Here is an 18985-nt window from a genome sequence, read left to right as displayed (position 1 = left end):
CCAAGGAGTGAATACCCCTTGCCTTAGCCAAAGCTTTTTCTATTTCATACATTTCCCTGACCAAAATCCACCAACCGCTTATAGAGGGAGGTTTTGGAGAAATCCAAACCCGGCCAATTACCAGCCTAGCGGCGAATAATAATATTGAAGATAGCCGCGCAAGTCTATGATTCTCGTCCTTATAACCCATCGTAATTTCTGTAAGCTTAAGAGGTGAGTCAGTCCCCAATTTCTGAGAGAATACTTGACCTATCTTTTGCCAAAATGTCTCTAGTCCCGAGCATGTTGCAAACCTAGGCATTATGCTAGCCGTATACAGACCACATCAGGAACATTTCGTCTGATCGCTACAAAGAGCCAGTGAAGTCCATTTAGCAATTTTTTCTGGTGTATAGTACAGAGTAAGCATATGGTACGGAATTGCTGTAGCCGCAGACTAACAGAATATGCTAATTCATCTATAGTACGTAGTGCTCGTTCCATAGTGATAGGTGTGATCCCCATCCCCAGAACCTTACTCCAATGCTCCGCAAGTCTTTCACAATCACTGTCGCTAGTTGTTAAAACACTTATACATATGGCTTATCAAAGATTTTGTGTTCTTCCAATGTAACCTGTCCCAGATCTTAGAGCTAGATATTTTTGTCAGGGCTAGATGTCTCACAAGATGATCCCTAATCTGGAGATATTTAAAAGACATATAATCAGGTAATTTATACTGGATCTGCAGGCTCTCAAAAGAAACAAAGCCATTTTAATCATAAAGATGCCCGAGACGTGAGATCCCATAACGAGCCCATCGTTTGCTGACAACATCCTGAAACACCTCCGGGAATATCGGATTGCCCCGTAGGGGAAGCTTATCATAGTAAAATGATAAAGTACATCTAGAAGATATAGCAAGATATATATATATATATATCTCGAAAAACAAGAAGAAGCAAAACTGCCGTCACGGGTCCCCAGGAAAGCAGACAACTCCACGAATCCAATATCCAGGCAAAGGTTTTTATTAAGCAACGCTTAACAGAGAAAGAAAACTGACGCGTTTCGGGCGGGGTGCCCTTGATCACAGTCCATCCGCTGTTATCCCATTTTCAAGACGTGTAATAAAAACACAAAAGCTCCGCTGTTGGTGTGCGGCTTACTTTCTTTCTTTGTGGAAGATGTTGGGGAATATGTAACGGCTTGGTTCTGCTGTAAAGCGACACACCTCCCGCAAAGAGCGCCATGCCTGCCCGAATGGAACCGTTGGTGGAGGTACAAAGATGTGAAGGGCAGTGCGGTGAACGCCAAAGACTGACTTTGGTAAGGGACCACAGTGAGCCTTGAAAATGGGATCACAGCGGCACAACGGACCCTTTGTGTAAATATTGAAATTGACAAACATTACCGTTCAGCCTGGGAACCATTACAGACTACAAAGACCAGGAGTCTTAGCAGCCATTGGGGGCGTGTCAAATTGTATAAAGTATGAGAGTATGGTTTCCAGGAGCTGAAAGGACAAGGACTCACGGCGCACCTTTGAAAAAGCTCGAAGGTCGAGCGAAACATGTCAGGACTGCCGGGTGAGAGAAAGCATGTGTAATAAAAACGCAAAAGCTCCGCTGTTGGTGTGCGGCTTACTTTCTTTCTTTGTGGAAGATGTTGGGGAATATGTAACGGCTTGGTTCTGCCGTAAAGCGACGCACCTCCCGCAAAGAGCGCCATGCCTGCCCGAATGGAACCGTTGGTGGAGGTACAGAGATGTGAAGGGCAGTGCGGTGAACGCCAAAGACTGACTTTGGTAAGGGACCACAGTGAGCCTTGAAAATGGGATCACAGCGGCACAACGGACCCTTTTTGTAAATATTGAAATTGACAAACATTACCGTTCAGCCTGGGAACCATTACAGACTACAAAGACCAGGAGTCTTAGCAGCCATTGGGGGCGTGTCAAATTGTATAAAGTATGAGAGTATGGTTTCCAGGAGCTGAAAGGACAAGGACTCACGGCGCACCTTTGAAAAAGCTCGAAGGTCGAGCGAAACATGTCAGGACTGCCGGGTGAGAGAAAGCACGTGTAATAAAAACACAAAAGCTCCGCTGTTGGTGTGCGGCTTACTTTCTTTCTTTGTGGAAGATGTTGGGGAATATATATATATATATTATAATCTCTGTTTCTGTATAAGTACATACTGCTATCCTCTTCCTATATAAATTGATATTTTTCTTTATGAACCGGGTTTAAAAGGTTGCTAAAACGCCCAACAAAAGCTGCCCAAAAATACATGTGAAAGTCAGGAAAATCACATCCTCCCTGATTATATGGAAGCTTTAGCAGATCAATAGCTCATCTGTATTTCCAGATAAAACTGCTTAGCACGTCCTCTAGTCTCAAAGAAAAAATTAGGAACCCGGAAGGGGATAAATCGAAATAAATATAAGAATTTGGGTAGTATCTTAATTTTAATGATATTAGATCGTCCTATAATGCCTATAGGGAGTTTATGCCAGTTCTTTAACTATTTAACTGTATCTTTCAATAATGATTCGGAATTTAGGGCGAATATCTGATCCATCTGTGCAGAGAGCCTAACCTCTAATTAAGTAGCTGCGGACCAAACACCAGGAATTGATTTTTCGGGTTCAAAATTGATAAGTACTTGTGTTTTTTTAACATTTCATTTCTACCCTGAAATAAAGCCAAACTTGGTTGCTTCGTCCTCAACGACATTCATCGCCCTAGCTGGGTCAGTTGTAAAAACCGCAATGTCATCTGCATAAGCAGTAACCATAAGCTGAGTTGCGCCTGACGCTAAGGGAGTGATTTGTGAGTTAGATTGCAGAGCATGTATAAATGGCTCGATATATAGGGAAAACAGCAAAGGTGAGGGGGGCAACCCTGCCTAGTTCCCATAAGATTAGAAATGTTAATGAATGTAAACCTGAATATAATAATTTAGCTTGGGGTTTATTAAATAAAGCTTGTATCCATTGCTTAAATTGTCCCCTAACGCCAAATGTAGCGAGTGTAGCCCGCAGAAAATCCCACCCTGTCGAAGGCTATTTCGGCATTCAAAAGAACCATGCCAAGAAGGATTGACATCTTCCCAGCCATATCAAAAGCCCCCACTGCCATATTAACATGAGCTGAAGTATCCCTACCTTGTATAAAGCCATGTTGATGGACAGATACTAACCCGGGCATGATTGGAGCAAGACGTATCGCCAAAATGTTAGCAAAAATGTTGGCATTAACATTTATAAGCCAGATTGGCCGGTAAGAGCCGCACCAGTCAGGGGGTTTATCCTTAAAAAAAAAAAAAGACTGTCTTCGTCATATTCAAAGACTCTGGTATCTATCCACTTGAGCTTATGCATTATATAACCAAACTAAACGGTGGAATCAAAATATCTTTAACCCTTTCAGCGTGGCGCGAATTCTCGCGCTGTGCTGAAGGTTCTATTGGGCCTATGGACTCATGACGGAACGGTTCCGTCATGAGCACAGGCCAACCGACGCTCATGACGGAACCGTTCCGTCATGAGCACCGAAGGGGTTAAAAAGCTTATAAAATTCAACAGGTATGGAGTCTTCCCCAGCCGCCTTCCAAGATAGCAGAGTAGATATTGCCAAATCTATTTCTTCCCTCGAGATATCATTCTCCAATAAAGCCAATGTCTCTTCACTCATGGCTGCGAGATTACTGCCCTGAAGATACCGTTGTATATCACCCTCTTCTGGTTCAATACTTCATCTATATAGCTTTTGATAATAAATTTGCTCTAAAATCGCCTGTGGATGTGAATGGAGAGTACCATTTGCCCCTTTTATAATTCTTATTGGAGTTTTAGCTCTATCCTCTGCAACCTTATAAGCCAGAACCCTTCCTATTTGTTAGCCATATTCATGTTGCGTAAAACGATATTTAATATATCTCACCCTCAATTTTCTCCCTAAATGTCTTCTTTGTAGCTAATCTGACATCTATTAAAGAAAGAAGCAGCTGTTCCTGATCGTTAGTACCCCGCAAGACTACTTCCACGTGTTGTTCTTCAGCATTTCGTACTGCTTGAATGACCGCCTAGCTTGCAGCCTTACGCTCTTTATTCTGCTGCAATACATATTGTTGGGTTGCCCCTCTTACTGCGTTCATAGTATCTCAAACCGTAAGCAGGGAGGCTGACCCCATAATCTCTTTAAAAAATAATTTAAGCTGTTTCCTAATATTAGCCAAATACACACTGTCCGAAAATAGATATCTGGGAAAAGAGAAGGGTCTAAGTATCTTAGATTCGACTGTGGCCCTAAACGATAGTAGTATGGGATTGTGGTCGGAAGTAACCCGTGGGCATACTTCCATATATGATGACCACATTATGTGATCTGACACCCATGCCATATCTATTCTAGAATAGAGCGTATGTGGGGCAGAGTAGTACGTAAGGCCTGGGACAGTTGGATTTAAGTTTCTCCATGCATCTCTAATGGACTGCAGCCAATTCTATGAGTAGCTCCGTGTCTAGTTGAGTCTATATTATAATCCATAACGCAATTAAAATCCCCTGTGATCAAATGCTCCCCCTCCCAATTTAACATTTTGATATTCAATACATCGAGAACAGTAGGATCGTCAATATTAGGGCCATATAGCAAACAAAAAACATATTTCTTGCCTCTAATTTCTAGCTGTGCAATTGCCCATCTACTCCTCTGATCGGCCAATGTCTTATATATCGTACATGTAAATCGTTTATTCTTTATTATGGCAGTGCCCCTCGTTGAAGTACTTTGTGTCATACACACTATTGTTTCATACCCCAAGTGTTTAAGAATATTGCAGTCTTTTTATGAGAGATGCGTCTCTGTTACCAGACAAATCTGGGGACTATACATATTTAAGTTTTCACATACAAGTTGCCGCTTAGTTCTGCTGTTGAGACTTGCCACATTCCAAGCGAGGCACTTAACCCAATCCATAACGAAAATTGTTCTCTCTCATCATATTGCTACACTTCCCAGAGCGTGTCTTTATTTTTGTACTTCTTCTATATTCATACGCTCTATGTACAAACCTATTTCTTAATTTCCTGTGTACCCCATGTTGACTTTTATCTGCCCATTATTAATCCACCCCACTCCCCCGTCACCCTCAGCTACCCCGCCCTCCTCCCTGTATCGTAGAGGAGGAATCATCCCCTTTTACCAGCTGCCGCTGATTGGGCAGCTACTTGGGGACAGAACCACCACAGTGGCTCCCAAGCTGAGCCCACACCCATTGCCCATTTGTTATTTTGAGCAAGGAGAAAAGGCGAAAGAGTAGACCGTTACATTCAAATATCAAAAACAATAAAAAGCCAGAAAAAAATCAAAGACCATCCCCCCCTTTTAAAAAAAACTTTATTCAGCTAAAATATCTGAATCAAAGCACTCTTAAATTGTAAGTTTTGTCCGACAGCCCTGTTTGCCATCTGCCTCTAGCTTCTTTAGTCTCCTGCTCGGTTAAGAAAAAATACAATTGACCACCCCGCAAAACTTTGAGCCATGTTGGCTTCTGTAAAAATACTTGTGCACCAGTAGCTTTTAACCGCGGCGGCAATTCCGCCACAGTACGGCGGTATAACGGAGTGGGCCGAGCCGCCGCGGCCAACGATAGTGCTCGCGATGGCCGTTGGCAGACAAACGCAGTGAAGGGGTTAAAGGATCAATTAATTGACGTAATTTCCAGCGTCTATCCTTTGTCACTTTACAAAGGTCTGACCGCACAAAGTTAGTGAGAGTCAACTGTCACAGGGAAGATACTCTAGCTCCTGAGGCGGAAGCCGGGAGCAGTTGCTCGTTTTTAAACTGCATTCATCTTGCTGTGTAAACTGTTTTTAACTATTTGTCACTCACCCCTGTGCACTTTCTTGTTAGAAACGCTGCTGGAGACTTCACTGTAAAGCGGAGCTTAGCGCTTACAGATAGATAGAAAGTGCGCCACCATCGCGTGTCAAACACCCTGGCCACGCCCACTGCTTGAGGCCACGCCCCCATCCATCTTCAAGTATGTGCATTCCCTGGAAGCGCAGCGGACGCGCCTAAGGCAAGCCCGTCTGCGCCATGCCGGGCGCAGGGCCCCAAACCCCTGGTGAAAAAGGCCCACTGTTGCGGTCCTTTACGTCAGACATGCTTTACTCTTTGAGACGTCCGGTGAAACATAATTGTAAGATCATACCGAATGACCGACTGACGTCCATTTCATGTCCATCATGTAATTTCTGGCTTGAAGCTCCTCGGCGTTGCCAAAGATTTACTACAAGTCACCAGCCCATACAAAAGTGGTCTATTGGCAGTCTTAACTGTCGTTCTCTTTGCAAACATAAAAAAGATATCCACGACCTTCTGTTGGAGAATACCTTTGATGCCCTGTTTCTCACAGAAACTTGGCTTCACGATAGCGCGGGCCCTGATGTCGCGGAAGCTTTGCCACCTAACTATGCAATTATTAGAAAAGCCCGTGGCATAGGAGTTGGGGGAGGCATAGCTGTCATATTTAAAAGATCATTTCATTGCACCTTGGAACCAATTTTACTTAATGCCTCTGAGACGGCCCTATTCAAACTACATCTGCACCCTAAATTTACCTTTACTGGTCTATTGATTTATAGACCACCTGGTCCTGCTCAAGCCTGGGCCACCTAATTTGTGGACTGGATCGCCTCTGTTAGTAGTAATCATGACAGTCTGTCTATCCTAGGTGATTTAAATATTCACCTGGATGATCCATCTTCTAAGCTAGGCAGTAATTTAATCCAAGACCTGGCGGCCATGAACATTGTGCTGTGGAACTCAGGTGCAACTCACAAAGGAGGCCATCTCTTGGATCCTATCTTTTCTAGTATCCCTTTATTCCACTGCCCTCCTGCTCTACCCTTGCACTGGACGGACCATTTCTTAGTCAATTTCAGCATACCCAATCCTACGGTCAACAGGCTATTCAGCCCGCAGCCACTTCCTCGGAATAGAAATTGGAAGAAGCTGGATATTGATCACCTCACTTCCATCTTAGATTCCGCCCCTGTCGGCGAGATATTTGGCTCAGAAGATATTGAGATAGTAGCCAAAAAGACCAACGACTGGCTGTTAGGAGCCCTAGACATATGTCTGCCCTTAGCTCATAAAAAACTTAAAGCCCATAACCCTCCAGCACCATGGTACAATGAATCATTGAAGATCTTAAAATCCAAATGCAAGCGTTTGGAACGTTCATGGAGGAAAGAATACTCCAGCATAGCTGGAACCACCTACAGAATGGAGCTCAAACTTTACCATAAAGCTTGTACCATGGCCAGAGCAACCTATGTGGCAAAAACCATTGCCGAAGCTACAAACAAATCAAAGACACTGTTCAACCTAGTAAAGGATTTGGCCGGTGCAAATTCCACAGCTAAACCCCCTTCGTTGAACGAAGTACAATGTGAAGAGCTAGCACTGTTCTTTACAAACAAAATAGAGACCATCTACTACGATATAGTCACGCAACAACAGACTCAGGCAAAGACTCACCCTGATCCTGATCCTAGCGAGGTGAATTCCTCCCACTCTATAGACCTGCCTTACGAGCCCTTGTCGTTCTGGCCGGAATTAAAAACTCAGGCTCTTCAAGCCATCTTATGGAAACTGAAGTCGGGCTCCCCGATTGACCCCATTCCTGTCTCAGTATTAAAACTTCTTGACATCTCACAAATGTCTGTGATATGTCAGACCCTCAATTTATCCCTATCTTCAGCGAAGGTTCCATCCATGTGGAAACACGCAATGGTCTCGCCACTGTTAAAAAAAACCTTCTGCAGACCCCAAAATCATGGCCAACTTCCGTCCGATATCACTGCTACCTGCCTTCTCCAAAATCCTGGAGACCCATGTCCATGGGCACCTTGTTAAATACTCGGAGAAAAATGGCCTATTACACTCTTCACAATCGGGTTTCCGCCCTGGCTTCTCGACCGAGACTACATTGCTCGGGGTGACGGAAAACCTTCGCCTTTTGGTCGACAGAGGGGAGTCTGCTGCGCTGATCCTTCTGGATCTCAGCGCAGCATTTGACACCATCTCCCATCCCATTTTGTTAAAATCTCTCTCGGCCATGGGCATTAGAGGAACTGCATTGGATTGGATTGCATCGTTCCTTACTCTTAGGACTTTTCAGATTGCCTCCAATACCTCGACTTCAAAAATCCATCATTCCCCCTATGGGGTTCCCCAGGGATCAGTCGTGAGTCCCCTACTTTTTAATCTGTACGTAACCCCTCTTGCCCAGATTGCGGAAGATACAGGTCTAAATATGTATACATACGCAGACGATTCCCAGATTATTTTCTCCCTTTCAAAGGGTGAACAGGACGCTCCCTCTTGCCTTCAAAATGGCCTCAGAAAGATTGCAACTTGGATGAGTAACAACCTACTCAAGTTAAATGGCAACAAGACGGAGGTCCTAGTAGTGGGTTCAGATCACTACTTGTGGAACCCTAGGCACTGGCCCTCTGAAATGGGCCTTCTCCCTACTCCGTCTAACCAAGTACGTAATCTGGGTATCATCATCGACAATAAATTAACCATGGAGCCACAAGTCAACAATGTCGCAGCCATCTGTTTCACCATACTGAGATGGCTTAGAAAAATCATCTGGATGTTGCCAGAAGACACGCAGAAGTCAGTAGTCAATGCTCTGATCACCTCCTGATTAGACTACGGGAACGTCCTATACCTGGGATCAACACAAGCAGTCAAGAGACGTCTCCAACTTGCCCAAAATGCCGCGGCCAGATTACTCTGCAAGTGCCCCAGAAGGGAGAGAATATCTGGACACATCAAGGCGCTCCATTGGTTAAAAATCGAAAATCGCGTGAAATTTAAGACTCTGTGCCTCATGCACAAAATCAAATGGGGTAATGCCCCCAGATATCTACAATCCCTTGTGCAGGCTTATATGCCGACCCGCTGTCTCAGGTCGGCATCTCAAGGCCTCTTTTGCGTACCGAAAGTGCGCAGACCTACGATCGGAGGAAGGTCTTTCTCACTGCTGGGCCCCAAGCTATGGAACACTCTCCCACTGAACTTATGTCTGGAAACTCGCTATGACCACTTTCGCAAAGCAACCAAAACGTGGCTTTTTAACCAGTAAATTGTTCTAGCCTCCCTCTCAGAGTTTAACATCCTGCTCTGCAATTTAGTGTCTCTCAGCGCCGGGAAACCCTTTGTTGGGTAGCTGTCGCGCTTTAGAAAATTAATAAATAAATAAAAATAAATAGGACGAAACAGCTTGCCGAATTAAAGTTTGCCCAAATTATCAAAAATGTCCTTGGATACCGAGACCCCTATTTGTATTGTACCTGTGGGAGTCTATGAACCCTATGCAGCTGATAGTCCCAATCCCAATCCCCCAAGTCGGGAAAGGCCTTCTGAAAAAGCTGGACTACAAACGTTCTGGGGTCTGATCCCTCCTTCCCTTCCGGGACTCCAAACAGTCTTAGATTATGTCGCCGCTGACGATTTTCAAGATCCTCTATCTTTAGCTGCATAGCTGATATCTGGACGTCGTGCATCTGCAGCGAACTGGCTTTTTGAGTAGTGGTCTCCTCAGTGTTTGCAACCCTCTGCTGTAGTTCCACAATATCATTCGTGAGTGTCCCGACCTTAAGTGTCACCTCCTTTAGTGACTGCTGAATGCTGTAGTTATCAACCCTGGCCTCTGCGTAATGTTCCTGCGGTTCAGATCTCTGATCATTTAGGGCCCGAAGAATCAAAGAGAGCGATGGTTCATCATAATCTTGAACATTCTCAGATTGATACTCCCTCACAGTCTGCTGCAGTACTCTAGAAGGGCTGGATGTCGATTACAAACCAATAGAGTGTAAAGTAGGCGACTGGTCGGTAGGTGTCACTAGTTCTGGCTCTAGATTAACCCCCGCAGTTTTCCATAGCTTCCATGCCGCCGAAGTCTATTGGGCTAGTACTTGATAGCTGTGATATTATTGTCTTGACCCCTCCCTTCGCTTGAACCCACCGACGCAGGGGACTGCCACCTGAAGTATCTTTAGCACGTGGGGGGACAGTACATTGTTGGTTATCATGCCTATTGAGTTTTTCTTCCCGCCTCATTATTTTAGGCTTTACCTTTTTCCTTTTTACTAAAGGTTACATTATGTGACTTATTCTCCATGGACGTACTCACACCAGCACTCAGCCTTACGCCCTTAATAGGTGCCGGAAAATCTCTCCTATTTTCCAGAGATTCAGATTTACCAGATTCCTGTTGGGAGCCTTGTACGTCTGAGATAATTTCCCCATCTCCAGCCAATATCTGAAGTGTGGATTGTATATTGTTATCCATATCAGGATTCACTCTGGGAGGGATTATGGCAGGGGTTGCGACAGTGGCACAATCAAGAATCTCCCTGATTCTGTCCTAAGCCCGGCAGGTCACTGGATGTTATGCTTTCTCTCCTGTGTGTACTAAATGTACCTCCAGATTCTATAGTTTGTTTGCACACTGCTACCTTCCCCACCTTCCATGAAATTAGCCTCTGTCAGAACCCCCGATGACTCTGATGATAATGAGAAAACTTTGATGAGGTCCCTTGGATACGTTGTAGCATTATCAAAACACGAAGTCCTCTCAGGCTGTTCAAAATTTTGCACGAGGCTGCGAGTGTCAAAGCTGCAAGAAGCATTATTATGACTTCTTTGTTGCACGGGGGTTGCTTTTAGATCGCTTCTGCTATTTTGTTGCCAGCAGTCTGTCCAAAGATTTCACCTGCAGCAAGCAAATCTGCTGCCTTTCCTGATTGTAGAAGTCGCAGCAGCTGCTTACCTACTTTTGAAAGGCCTTTAATAGTATTCCCTCTCTAAGCTGCCAGCGCCTCCACCATCTCATACCCCCCACAGTGCCTACCGCGCTAGTTGTGCTCACCGGTATCCGTCCTACCCGTGTGCCTCTGGGCGCTGTCTTAAGTGGAGCCATGCTCCCCCTTGAAACAGAGTCCTGAGCAGAGGTTAATCTCGAGGGCAGTCTCAGCAAGTGGACCACCGAGCAGCGTCTGATTACCAGGCGTGCAATGCGGGAGACGCACAACAGCCACCCGACCACCACAGCTGCCTGCATTCACTTAGTTCTTCAGCTTGCCGCCATGATTTCTGTAAGTTTTGTTTTGACAGTTTTGGCAGTTCTCGTTTGCGCAGTGTATTTGTTTCAAGGTCTCATTGTCCCTTGTTGCCCTTTCTTTTTTTGCCTCTGCCTTACATCGGCACGGTGTAGGTGCTCTGGAGCCTCGCTGTGTGCCTGCTTTCTCAAACTTCATCAGACCGCCATCTTAATCCACCTCGCAATGTAACCCTGATGCCCCCCAGTTGCTATCAATTTCTATTGCAAAGAAACAGGCAGCACTTCATCTCTAACCGCTCCACACTTTCCCAATGTCCTTGTTCCTCTGTAACATTTCTTCTATCTATGTAAATGTTCTCTTTGGCTGTGTCAAATGTTTAAATATAAAAAGGCATACATACATTGACTTCCTGTGAAGTAAATATACATCTTAATCATTTACTGACGTTTTGGTAACATTTCTAATTCTTGCATTTCATTCTGCTGTCTGTTTCAGGGTAAGGAGCAGGAGCACACTTTTGTCTTCAGGATGGAGCACCCTAAAGCCTGCAAGCACTTGTGGAAATGTGCTGTTGAACATCATGCTTTCTTCAGGCTCCGTGGGCCAGTGCAAAAAAGTATGAGTGGTCCAGGATTCATACGCCTTGGATCACGTTTCCGTTACAGGTAAGTTGTCTGTTGCATGATCCATAGAAACTAATAATGAAGGAATGGATAAGGAGAACAATCTTATAGGAGGAAGAGTGAGAATAATAGTCTGTAGTATGGGAAAGAGCAGAAGATATGGAAGTTTGACTCTGAAATTGAATAAAGATGTAATGGATGTGTAAGGATGTTATAGATGAGTGAGGTTAAGACCAGAGCTAGTGAGTTGCTCGAAGGAGAAAGGAAGGTAAGAGATACTGTTGGAGATAATATTGGTAAACTAGAATGGAAATGAAATGCAAATTAATGTGGATAAATATGGGGAGATTAATAGTAGATGAAGAACCAGATGTGAATGTAAAATCTTAATGTCCAGATTACCTCTTTCTGATAGATACATCTGCCTTGTGGATTCCTCACCTTGTGAATATCCCCCTTGCGTCAGCAACGTTCGGATAATTCTTTGTAGCACGCCGGCGTGGACGACGTCATAGGAGCACGGCATCGCGCGCGACTCCGTCTGACGTCACCGACTCCTTATTAGACCCACGTCGGCGTGATGACGTCAGTTCCCTTTTTTCCACTTCGACGCTAACGGTTTCTGGGATCTTCTGTGATTCAGATAGTAACTTGTTGCTATTTTGTGTTACTGTTTCTCTGTCGAGTGTCTCTTCTTCGTCGAGGATGTCGTCGAGGAAGACGGGGTTCTAGCAGTGCGGATCGTGTGCCTGTATGATGTCTATTACCGATCCGCATGGCGATTGTTTGTGGTGTCTTGGATCGGACCATGATGTTAAGAACTGTCGATCCTGCTTCAAGATGAACCCTAAGGCTTTACGAGAGCAGGAGGCTAAGCTTCTGCTTGCGAAGGTGAAAGGAAGAGAGGCTGGAAGGTCTTCGAGGTCGACGTCTAGACGTTTGAGGCAGAAGTCGCGATCAAAGTCGAGGTCGAGATTGGCTTCGAGGTCGAGATCCAGAGTGAGGTCGAGGTCCAGAGAGAGGTCGAGGTCTGGATCGAAGTCGGCTTCGGGTCATGCTTCGGGCTCCTCGAAGAAGAAGCACAAGAGGAGGAAGCATAGCTTAAGACATCACTCTGGTAAAGAGTCTTCGGATTCGTAGAGGAAGTCTCGATAACATCACAAAGACTTCGTGTCTCCTTCTCCTTTGCAATCTCTTGGATGTTCCCCGGTTCCGGAGCATTAACCGGATCTGGAGTCGCGCCATTCTTCGGAGCATGAATGAGATGGGGCGATTCCTCGGGCTCCGACTCCGGTGGAAGACCCTGAGAATCAAGAGGGCCAAGATGAGCCGATGCCGGAGCAGCTGATGGGTTCGTACCCTCCCTTTCCTGGTCCTGGTCAGGACCCCTCGCATTTCCTTAATGCTATGTTTGGCGTTTATGCGAGGGCAATGTACCCCTCTGGTGTACCGGCTGGTTCCATGGGTCCATTGTCTTATAACTTGGGTGTCCCTCAAGCTTACGCTCCGGCACCTTTTTATGCCGTTTATGCTGACGCCTTTCACACCTTGGCTCGGTACGGCGCCTCCGAGGTCGTCGACTCCGCACACGGCTTCGCCGGCTCCGGAACGACCTCGTGATTTGGATCGAGGTACCACGCCGGTTCGAGAATCTCGTCCTCCAGCTGTGCCGGCTCCTCGTTCGACGCCGGTTCCGGCTCCGTCGGAGTCTTTACCGGATTGTCGACTTCGGTTCGATTGGAGTGGTCGAGGCGCAGAGCTCAGTGCCTCTTGGAGGAAAAGGAGTATGAAGATCCTGAAGTAGAGGAAGGAGAACTTCTGGATCAAGGGGACTGTTTTGAGGACCTGCATAGTGCTAGTGGCCTGGAACTCTCTCCTGAGTGGGGTTTGCCATCAGTTTCTGATGCACCATCTAAGGACGTGGCACCCTACCATGTTGTAATTAGGAAGGCTGCGGATCTGCTTAATCTGACTTTACCTACTGTTGAGTACAAGCCTAACATCCTCACAGAGGTTTTGCATTCGCCTTCCTCTGTAATAGAGCCTACACTTCCATTCACTGAGGCTTTGACTGAGCCAATAATGGAGGTCTGGAAGAGACCTTTGACTGCTCCTGCGGTTTCCAGGTCGGTGGCAAGGCGTTATAGGGTGGCACCTGGTGACCCTGAGTTTCTCTCTTCACATCCTTCTCCGGAAAGTCTGGTTGTGCTGGCCGCTTGTTCCAACAGGTCTGCAGGTTCTTTTCCTCAGGTGCCAGCAGATAAAGACTCTAAAAAATTGGACCTGTCTGCAAAAAAGATTTTCTCCTCGGGTAGCATGGCTCTAAAATCTACCAATGCTACTTGCCTGCTAGGGAGATATGTTCATGCATTGATGGACTCTGTGAAACAGTTGACACCTAAGCTTCCAGAGGAGGATAGAAAGAACTTCAATGAGGTAGTCTCTGCTACTCAAGCTGCAGACCGCTTAGTAATTCAGAGTGGCATGGACACGGCGGACTCTGTGGCCAGGATAATGGGCTCTACTGTTGCCACGAGAAGGGCCGCATGGCTGAAATCTTCTGAATTTTCAGCGGATGTGCAATCTACTTTATTGGACTTGCCATTTGACGGAACAGGCCTCTTTGGGAAGAAAGCGGATGTAGCCTTGGAGAGGTTCAAAGATAGCCGGGCTACGGCAAGGTCTTTATGCCTGCAGGCTAGAGGTTCTGCCACTAGGAAGTTTAGGGGATTTGGTAGATCCACTTTTCGTTCCTATAAACAAGGCCAGCAGAAGCAGCAGCAGCAGAATAGTTTGTATAGATCATACAGGGGTAAACAAAGGGGTCATGCTCGTGGACGCCAAGCCTCCTCCTCCTCTACTTCCTCCTCTAACATTCAACCCCCACCTGCAGCAGCAAAGCAGCCCTAGATCCGCCATTCCGTATCATGCGGTTCCGGTAGGGAGTCAGCTTACTCATTTTCTACGGGATTGGGAATCGGTTACATCAGATCTTTTGGGTTCTCAATATCGTAGAAAATGGGTATGCATTTCGTTTTCAGGAGTTCCCTCCCAATTACCCTCCTTGCCAAGGTTATTGTTCGGAGGACCACCTGCGGTCCTTCCGTTTGGGCTTACTACTGCGCCTCGAGTTTTCACCAAGGTGATGGCAGTGGTGACTGCGCATCTCAGAAGGTCGGGGGTTCCGGTGTTCCCTTATCTGGACGACTGGCTGATGAAAGCAGAGTCGCCGGAGAAGGTGCTCCATCATCTGCAAGAGACCACTCAGTTGTTGCACAGGTTGGGTTTTTCGATAAATGTACCCAAGTCTCACCTGGTGCCCTCCCAGAGCAACCTGTTCATAGGTGTGGTACTGGACACTTCTGTATGTCGTGCATTCCCTCCTCCTCAAAGGATTCGCGATATACAGGAAATGATTCCTTTATTCTACAATGGAGCGGTTGTTCCAGTCCTGAAGGTCCTTCGCCTGCTCGGTCTGATGGCTTCTTGCATTCTGTTGGTCAACCATGCATGCTGGCACATGAGGGCACTCCAGTGGTGCCTCCGCAGGCAGTGGTTTCAGCACAACGGAGATCTCAAGGAGTCTGTGAGGATCTCCAGGGAAACTGCAGCGGATATGTCATGGTGGAGCGTGGAAAGCAATCTGTCTCAAGGAAAGCCTTTCCAACTACCTCCATCGGTTGCCACAGTGATAACGGATGCATCCACTCTCGGGTGGGGTGCTCATCTGGGGGATCTGGAGATCAAAGGTCTTTGGTCTCTGGAGGAAAGGTTGCTTCATATCAACCTTCTAGAGTTGCGGGCGATACGTCTGGTGCTCAAGGCCTTCCTCCCTTCCCTTCGCGGTCAGTCGGTTCAAGTCCTGACGGACAACACAACTGCGATGTGGTATATCAACAAGCAGGGAGGAGTGGGATCGCAGTGTCTCTGCAGAGAGGCTCTGCGTCTCTGGTCCTGGGTTCAGGACCATCCGATTTGTCTGGCAAATCTGGCCGGAGTTCTGAACGTTCGTGCAGACGTTCTCAGTCGGCAGTTCTCTGCCGATCACGAGTGGAGGCTCCATCCGGAGGTTGTTCACGACATCTTTCAGATGTGGGGGACTCCTCGGGTGGACCTGTTCGCCACTCGCGAGAATGCTCACTGCCCGTCATTCTGCAGTCTCTAGTATCCGATGCAAGGAGCTTTGGGGGACGCGTTTCAGTTGAGTTGGGCAAATCATCTCCTTTACGCGTTTCCTCCCATACCCTTGATTCCTCGGGTTCTGAGGAAGATTCGCCAGGACCGGGCCCAAGTCATATTGGTCGCCCCGGATTGGCCAAGAAGGGTGTGGTACACGGACCTTCTCCACCTCTCCTCTCACCCGCCGCTCCGTCTCCCTCTCAGGGCAGACCTCCCCTCTCAGATGGAGGGGCAAGTTCTACACCCCCACCTCCAGACATTACACCTTCATGCCTGGAGATTGAACGGGGCAACTTGAATTCTTTTTCTCTCCCTCACGATGTGGTGGATGTCATTCTTTCTGCCAGGCGTGACTCCACTTAGTCCATCTATTCTTATAGGTGGTCTAAATTTGTCTCTTGATGTGGGGAGAGGGCTGTTGACCCTTTGAAGGCTCATTTGTCTGTCATTTTACAGTTTGCTCGTTCTCTGGTGCAGCAAGGATTTGCTGTTCCCACAGTCGAGGGGTATCTTTCGGCCTTATCGGCATTTCTCTGTTTGCCGGATCAGCCTTCTCTTTTTAACCACTTGGATGCTAAGCTCCCTGATGTTCTTCCATGTAATTTCCATTGAAGTCAATGGAAACTCCATGACGAGCTGAGCTCGTCATGAGCGTCGAAGGGGTTAAGTCTCCTGTGGTTTTAAGGTTTTTGAAGGGTCTCACTAATAAGTTCCCTCCTACTCCTTTTGTTGTTCCTCATTGGGATAAGAATCTTGTGTTAACCTATTTGATGGGTTCTCCCTTCGAACCCTTGCACTAGTGTCCCATGAGGCTTCTGTCTTTTAAAACAGTCTTCTTGGTTGCAATTACCTCGGCAAGGAGGGTAAGTGAGCTTCAGGCTCTTTGTTCCAAGCCCCCGTTCTTGACCATTCATGCTGAAAGAATGGTTCTCAGGACCAGGGCTGCTTTTCTTCCTAAGGTGGTAACTCCCTTCCATCTAGGACAATCCATTACCCTTCCTACCTTTTATCCTCCCCCTCACCCTTCCAAGGAGGAGGAGAGGCTTCATCGCTTGGACCCAAAGAGAGCAGTCCGTTTCTATCTCGATAGGACTAGAGACTATCATGTTGATGATCAGCTCTTCGTGGGTTTTGCTGGTTGCAAAAAGTGCAGAGCGGTGCACAAGCGCACACTTTCCGGATGGATAATCCTGTGCATCAAGATTTGCTACTCTCTGGCTGGTAAGGACCCTCCTGAGGGTATTAGAGCACATTCAACTAGAGCAAAGTCTGCAACATTCGCTTTGTCTAGAGGTGTTCCTGTTGAGGACATTTGCAGAGCCGCGACTTGGGCCTCCCCCCACACTTTCGCGAAGCACTACTGCTTGGATACGGAGGTGAGGAGGGACAGCCACTTCGCGCGTTCTGTCCTCCAAGATTTCCTGGTATAGCAGAGGGGACACCCTCCTCCGGGAGTGGGGACTGCTGTGGGACTCTATTTACAAGGTGAGGAATCCACAAGGCAGATGTATCTATCAGAAGAACAAGTTACTAACCTTCGGTAACGCTTTTTCTGGTAGATACGGTATCTGACTGTGGATTCCTCACTGACCCACCGCCTCCCCGTTGTCCGCTCTGCTATACCTGGGTTTTTGTATTTATATTTCTGGTTTTTGATACCTTTGCTATGCACTTTGTGTGCAGTTTTGAATTGTATGTACTATGTACACTCTATATATGTATATCTACTGTCATTGGTCCGTCCGGGTGCCTCGAAGGCACGGAAAAAAGGGGGGAACTGACGTCATCACGCCGACGTGGGTCTAATAAGGAGTCTGTGACGTCAGACGGAGTCGCGCACGATGCCGTGCTCCTATGACGTCGTCCACGCCGGCGTGCTACAAAGAATTTTCAGAACGTTGCGGACGCAAGGGGGATATTCACAAGGTGAGGAATCCACAGGCAGATACCGTATCTACCAGAAAAAGCGTTACCGAAGGTAAGTAACTTGTTCTTCAGGGATAAGCATCTCATCCGGCCCTTATGTATTCTGTTCATTCAGTTACTTTACAGACCTACATTTAGAATAGAGAAGGTAACCAGAATGCAAAGGAAAAACCGAACAGGATGAGTTACTCTGCCCTAACCTAGGGCAACTTGGGGGAAAGGGTAAAGCAAGTGATCCCATCATGTATTTCTGGTTAGCCTTGACACTGTTTATGCAATTACTAGAATGCAGTTTATCCTTCTTCAGAAGAGAGTAACACTTTAAATGTAGTGGTGCTGACACCACAACACGTCTAGGCGAATTGTAAGCTGGTATGGCAAGCAGTGTGTTCCCCTTGTTGAGCTCTGGGATGTATATGCGATCTGGGAGTGGTCTGAAACCTGAGAAGACTAAGCAGCATTACCATCACCTCCAAACTGAAGTTGTTATACTCTATTGAAAAGGGCAACTATTCTGAAACATCTGTCTAGATATACATACCACTGGCTGCAGCAACAATGGTGAATACTAAAGACTTTCAACTAAAGTGAATGTAGTAACATAGTAATGCACCGCATTTACCACAATGCATCATGGCGAATTGTGTGCTGGTCTGCCAGCCAGTATGCTTCTTCCCCTCCGTTGTGATTGGCTCCTCCTCATTGCCTCCTCATATTGGAACTGTTTACAGCTCCTTGCTTTATTTTTATGTTTTATCACTCCTGTAAGTTTGTTTTTACCTTCTTTTCAAGACCGCCATAAGACTTGTTCAGATCTGATATTCTTTTAGATCTCATGTAAGAGTCCCCTCTTTTGTCATATTGTTGGCCAGGAAATTAAATATGCTCCTAGAGTTTTTTTTTCCTGTGTAGAACCCTTATCTTCTCCAATTTCTCTCTGGTCTTCCACTGAGAGCTTTAGGACACCAGTGCTGGGCAGGGGAAATGTTATGAATTTGTTTGAGGGAAGTAGGAAAGATCCTTCACCATAAAAAAAAAAACTGTACTTAAAAAAACAAAAACAATGGTTTTTCGAACACAAACTACCAAGTACATCTCCATGTCGTGGCTGTAGGTTATTATATAAC

General features: G+C 46.3%; 1 protein-coding gene across 2 annotated transcripts in view; it reads left to right on the top strand.

The window, feature by feature from the left end:
- EPB41L5 (erythrocyte membrane protein band 4.1 like 5) overlaps nucleotides 1-18985 on the top strand; it is a 1262314-nt gene that overhangs the window by 691265 nt on the left and 552064 nt on the right. For both annotated transcript variants that reach the window (XM_078682077.1, XM_078682078.1), the window contains exon 12: nucleotides 11626-11795. In XM_078682077.1, the coding sequence (XP_078538203.1) occupies nucleotides 11626-11795 (170 nt within the window). The remainder of the gene's footprint in view (nucleotides 1-11625; nucleotides 11796-18985) is intronic.

This window comes from Lissotriton helveticus, chromosome 3_1 (assembly GCF_964261635.1).
Source record: "Lissotriton helveticus chromosome 3_1, aLisHel1.1, whole genome shotgun sequence".
Lineage (NCBI taxonomy): Eukaryota > Metazoa > Chordata > Amphibia > Caudata > Salamandridae > Lissotriton > Lissotriton helveticus.
This window is presented reverse-complemented; position numbering and strand designations above follow the sequence as displayed.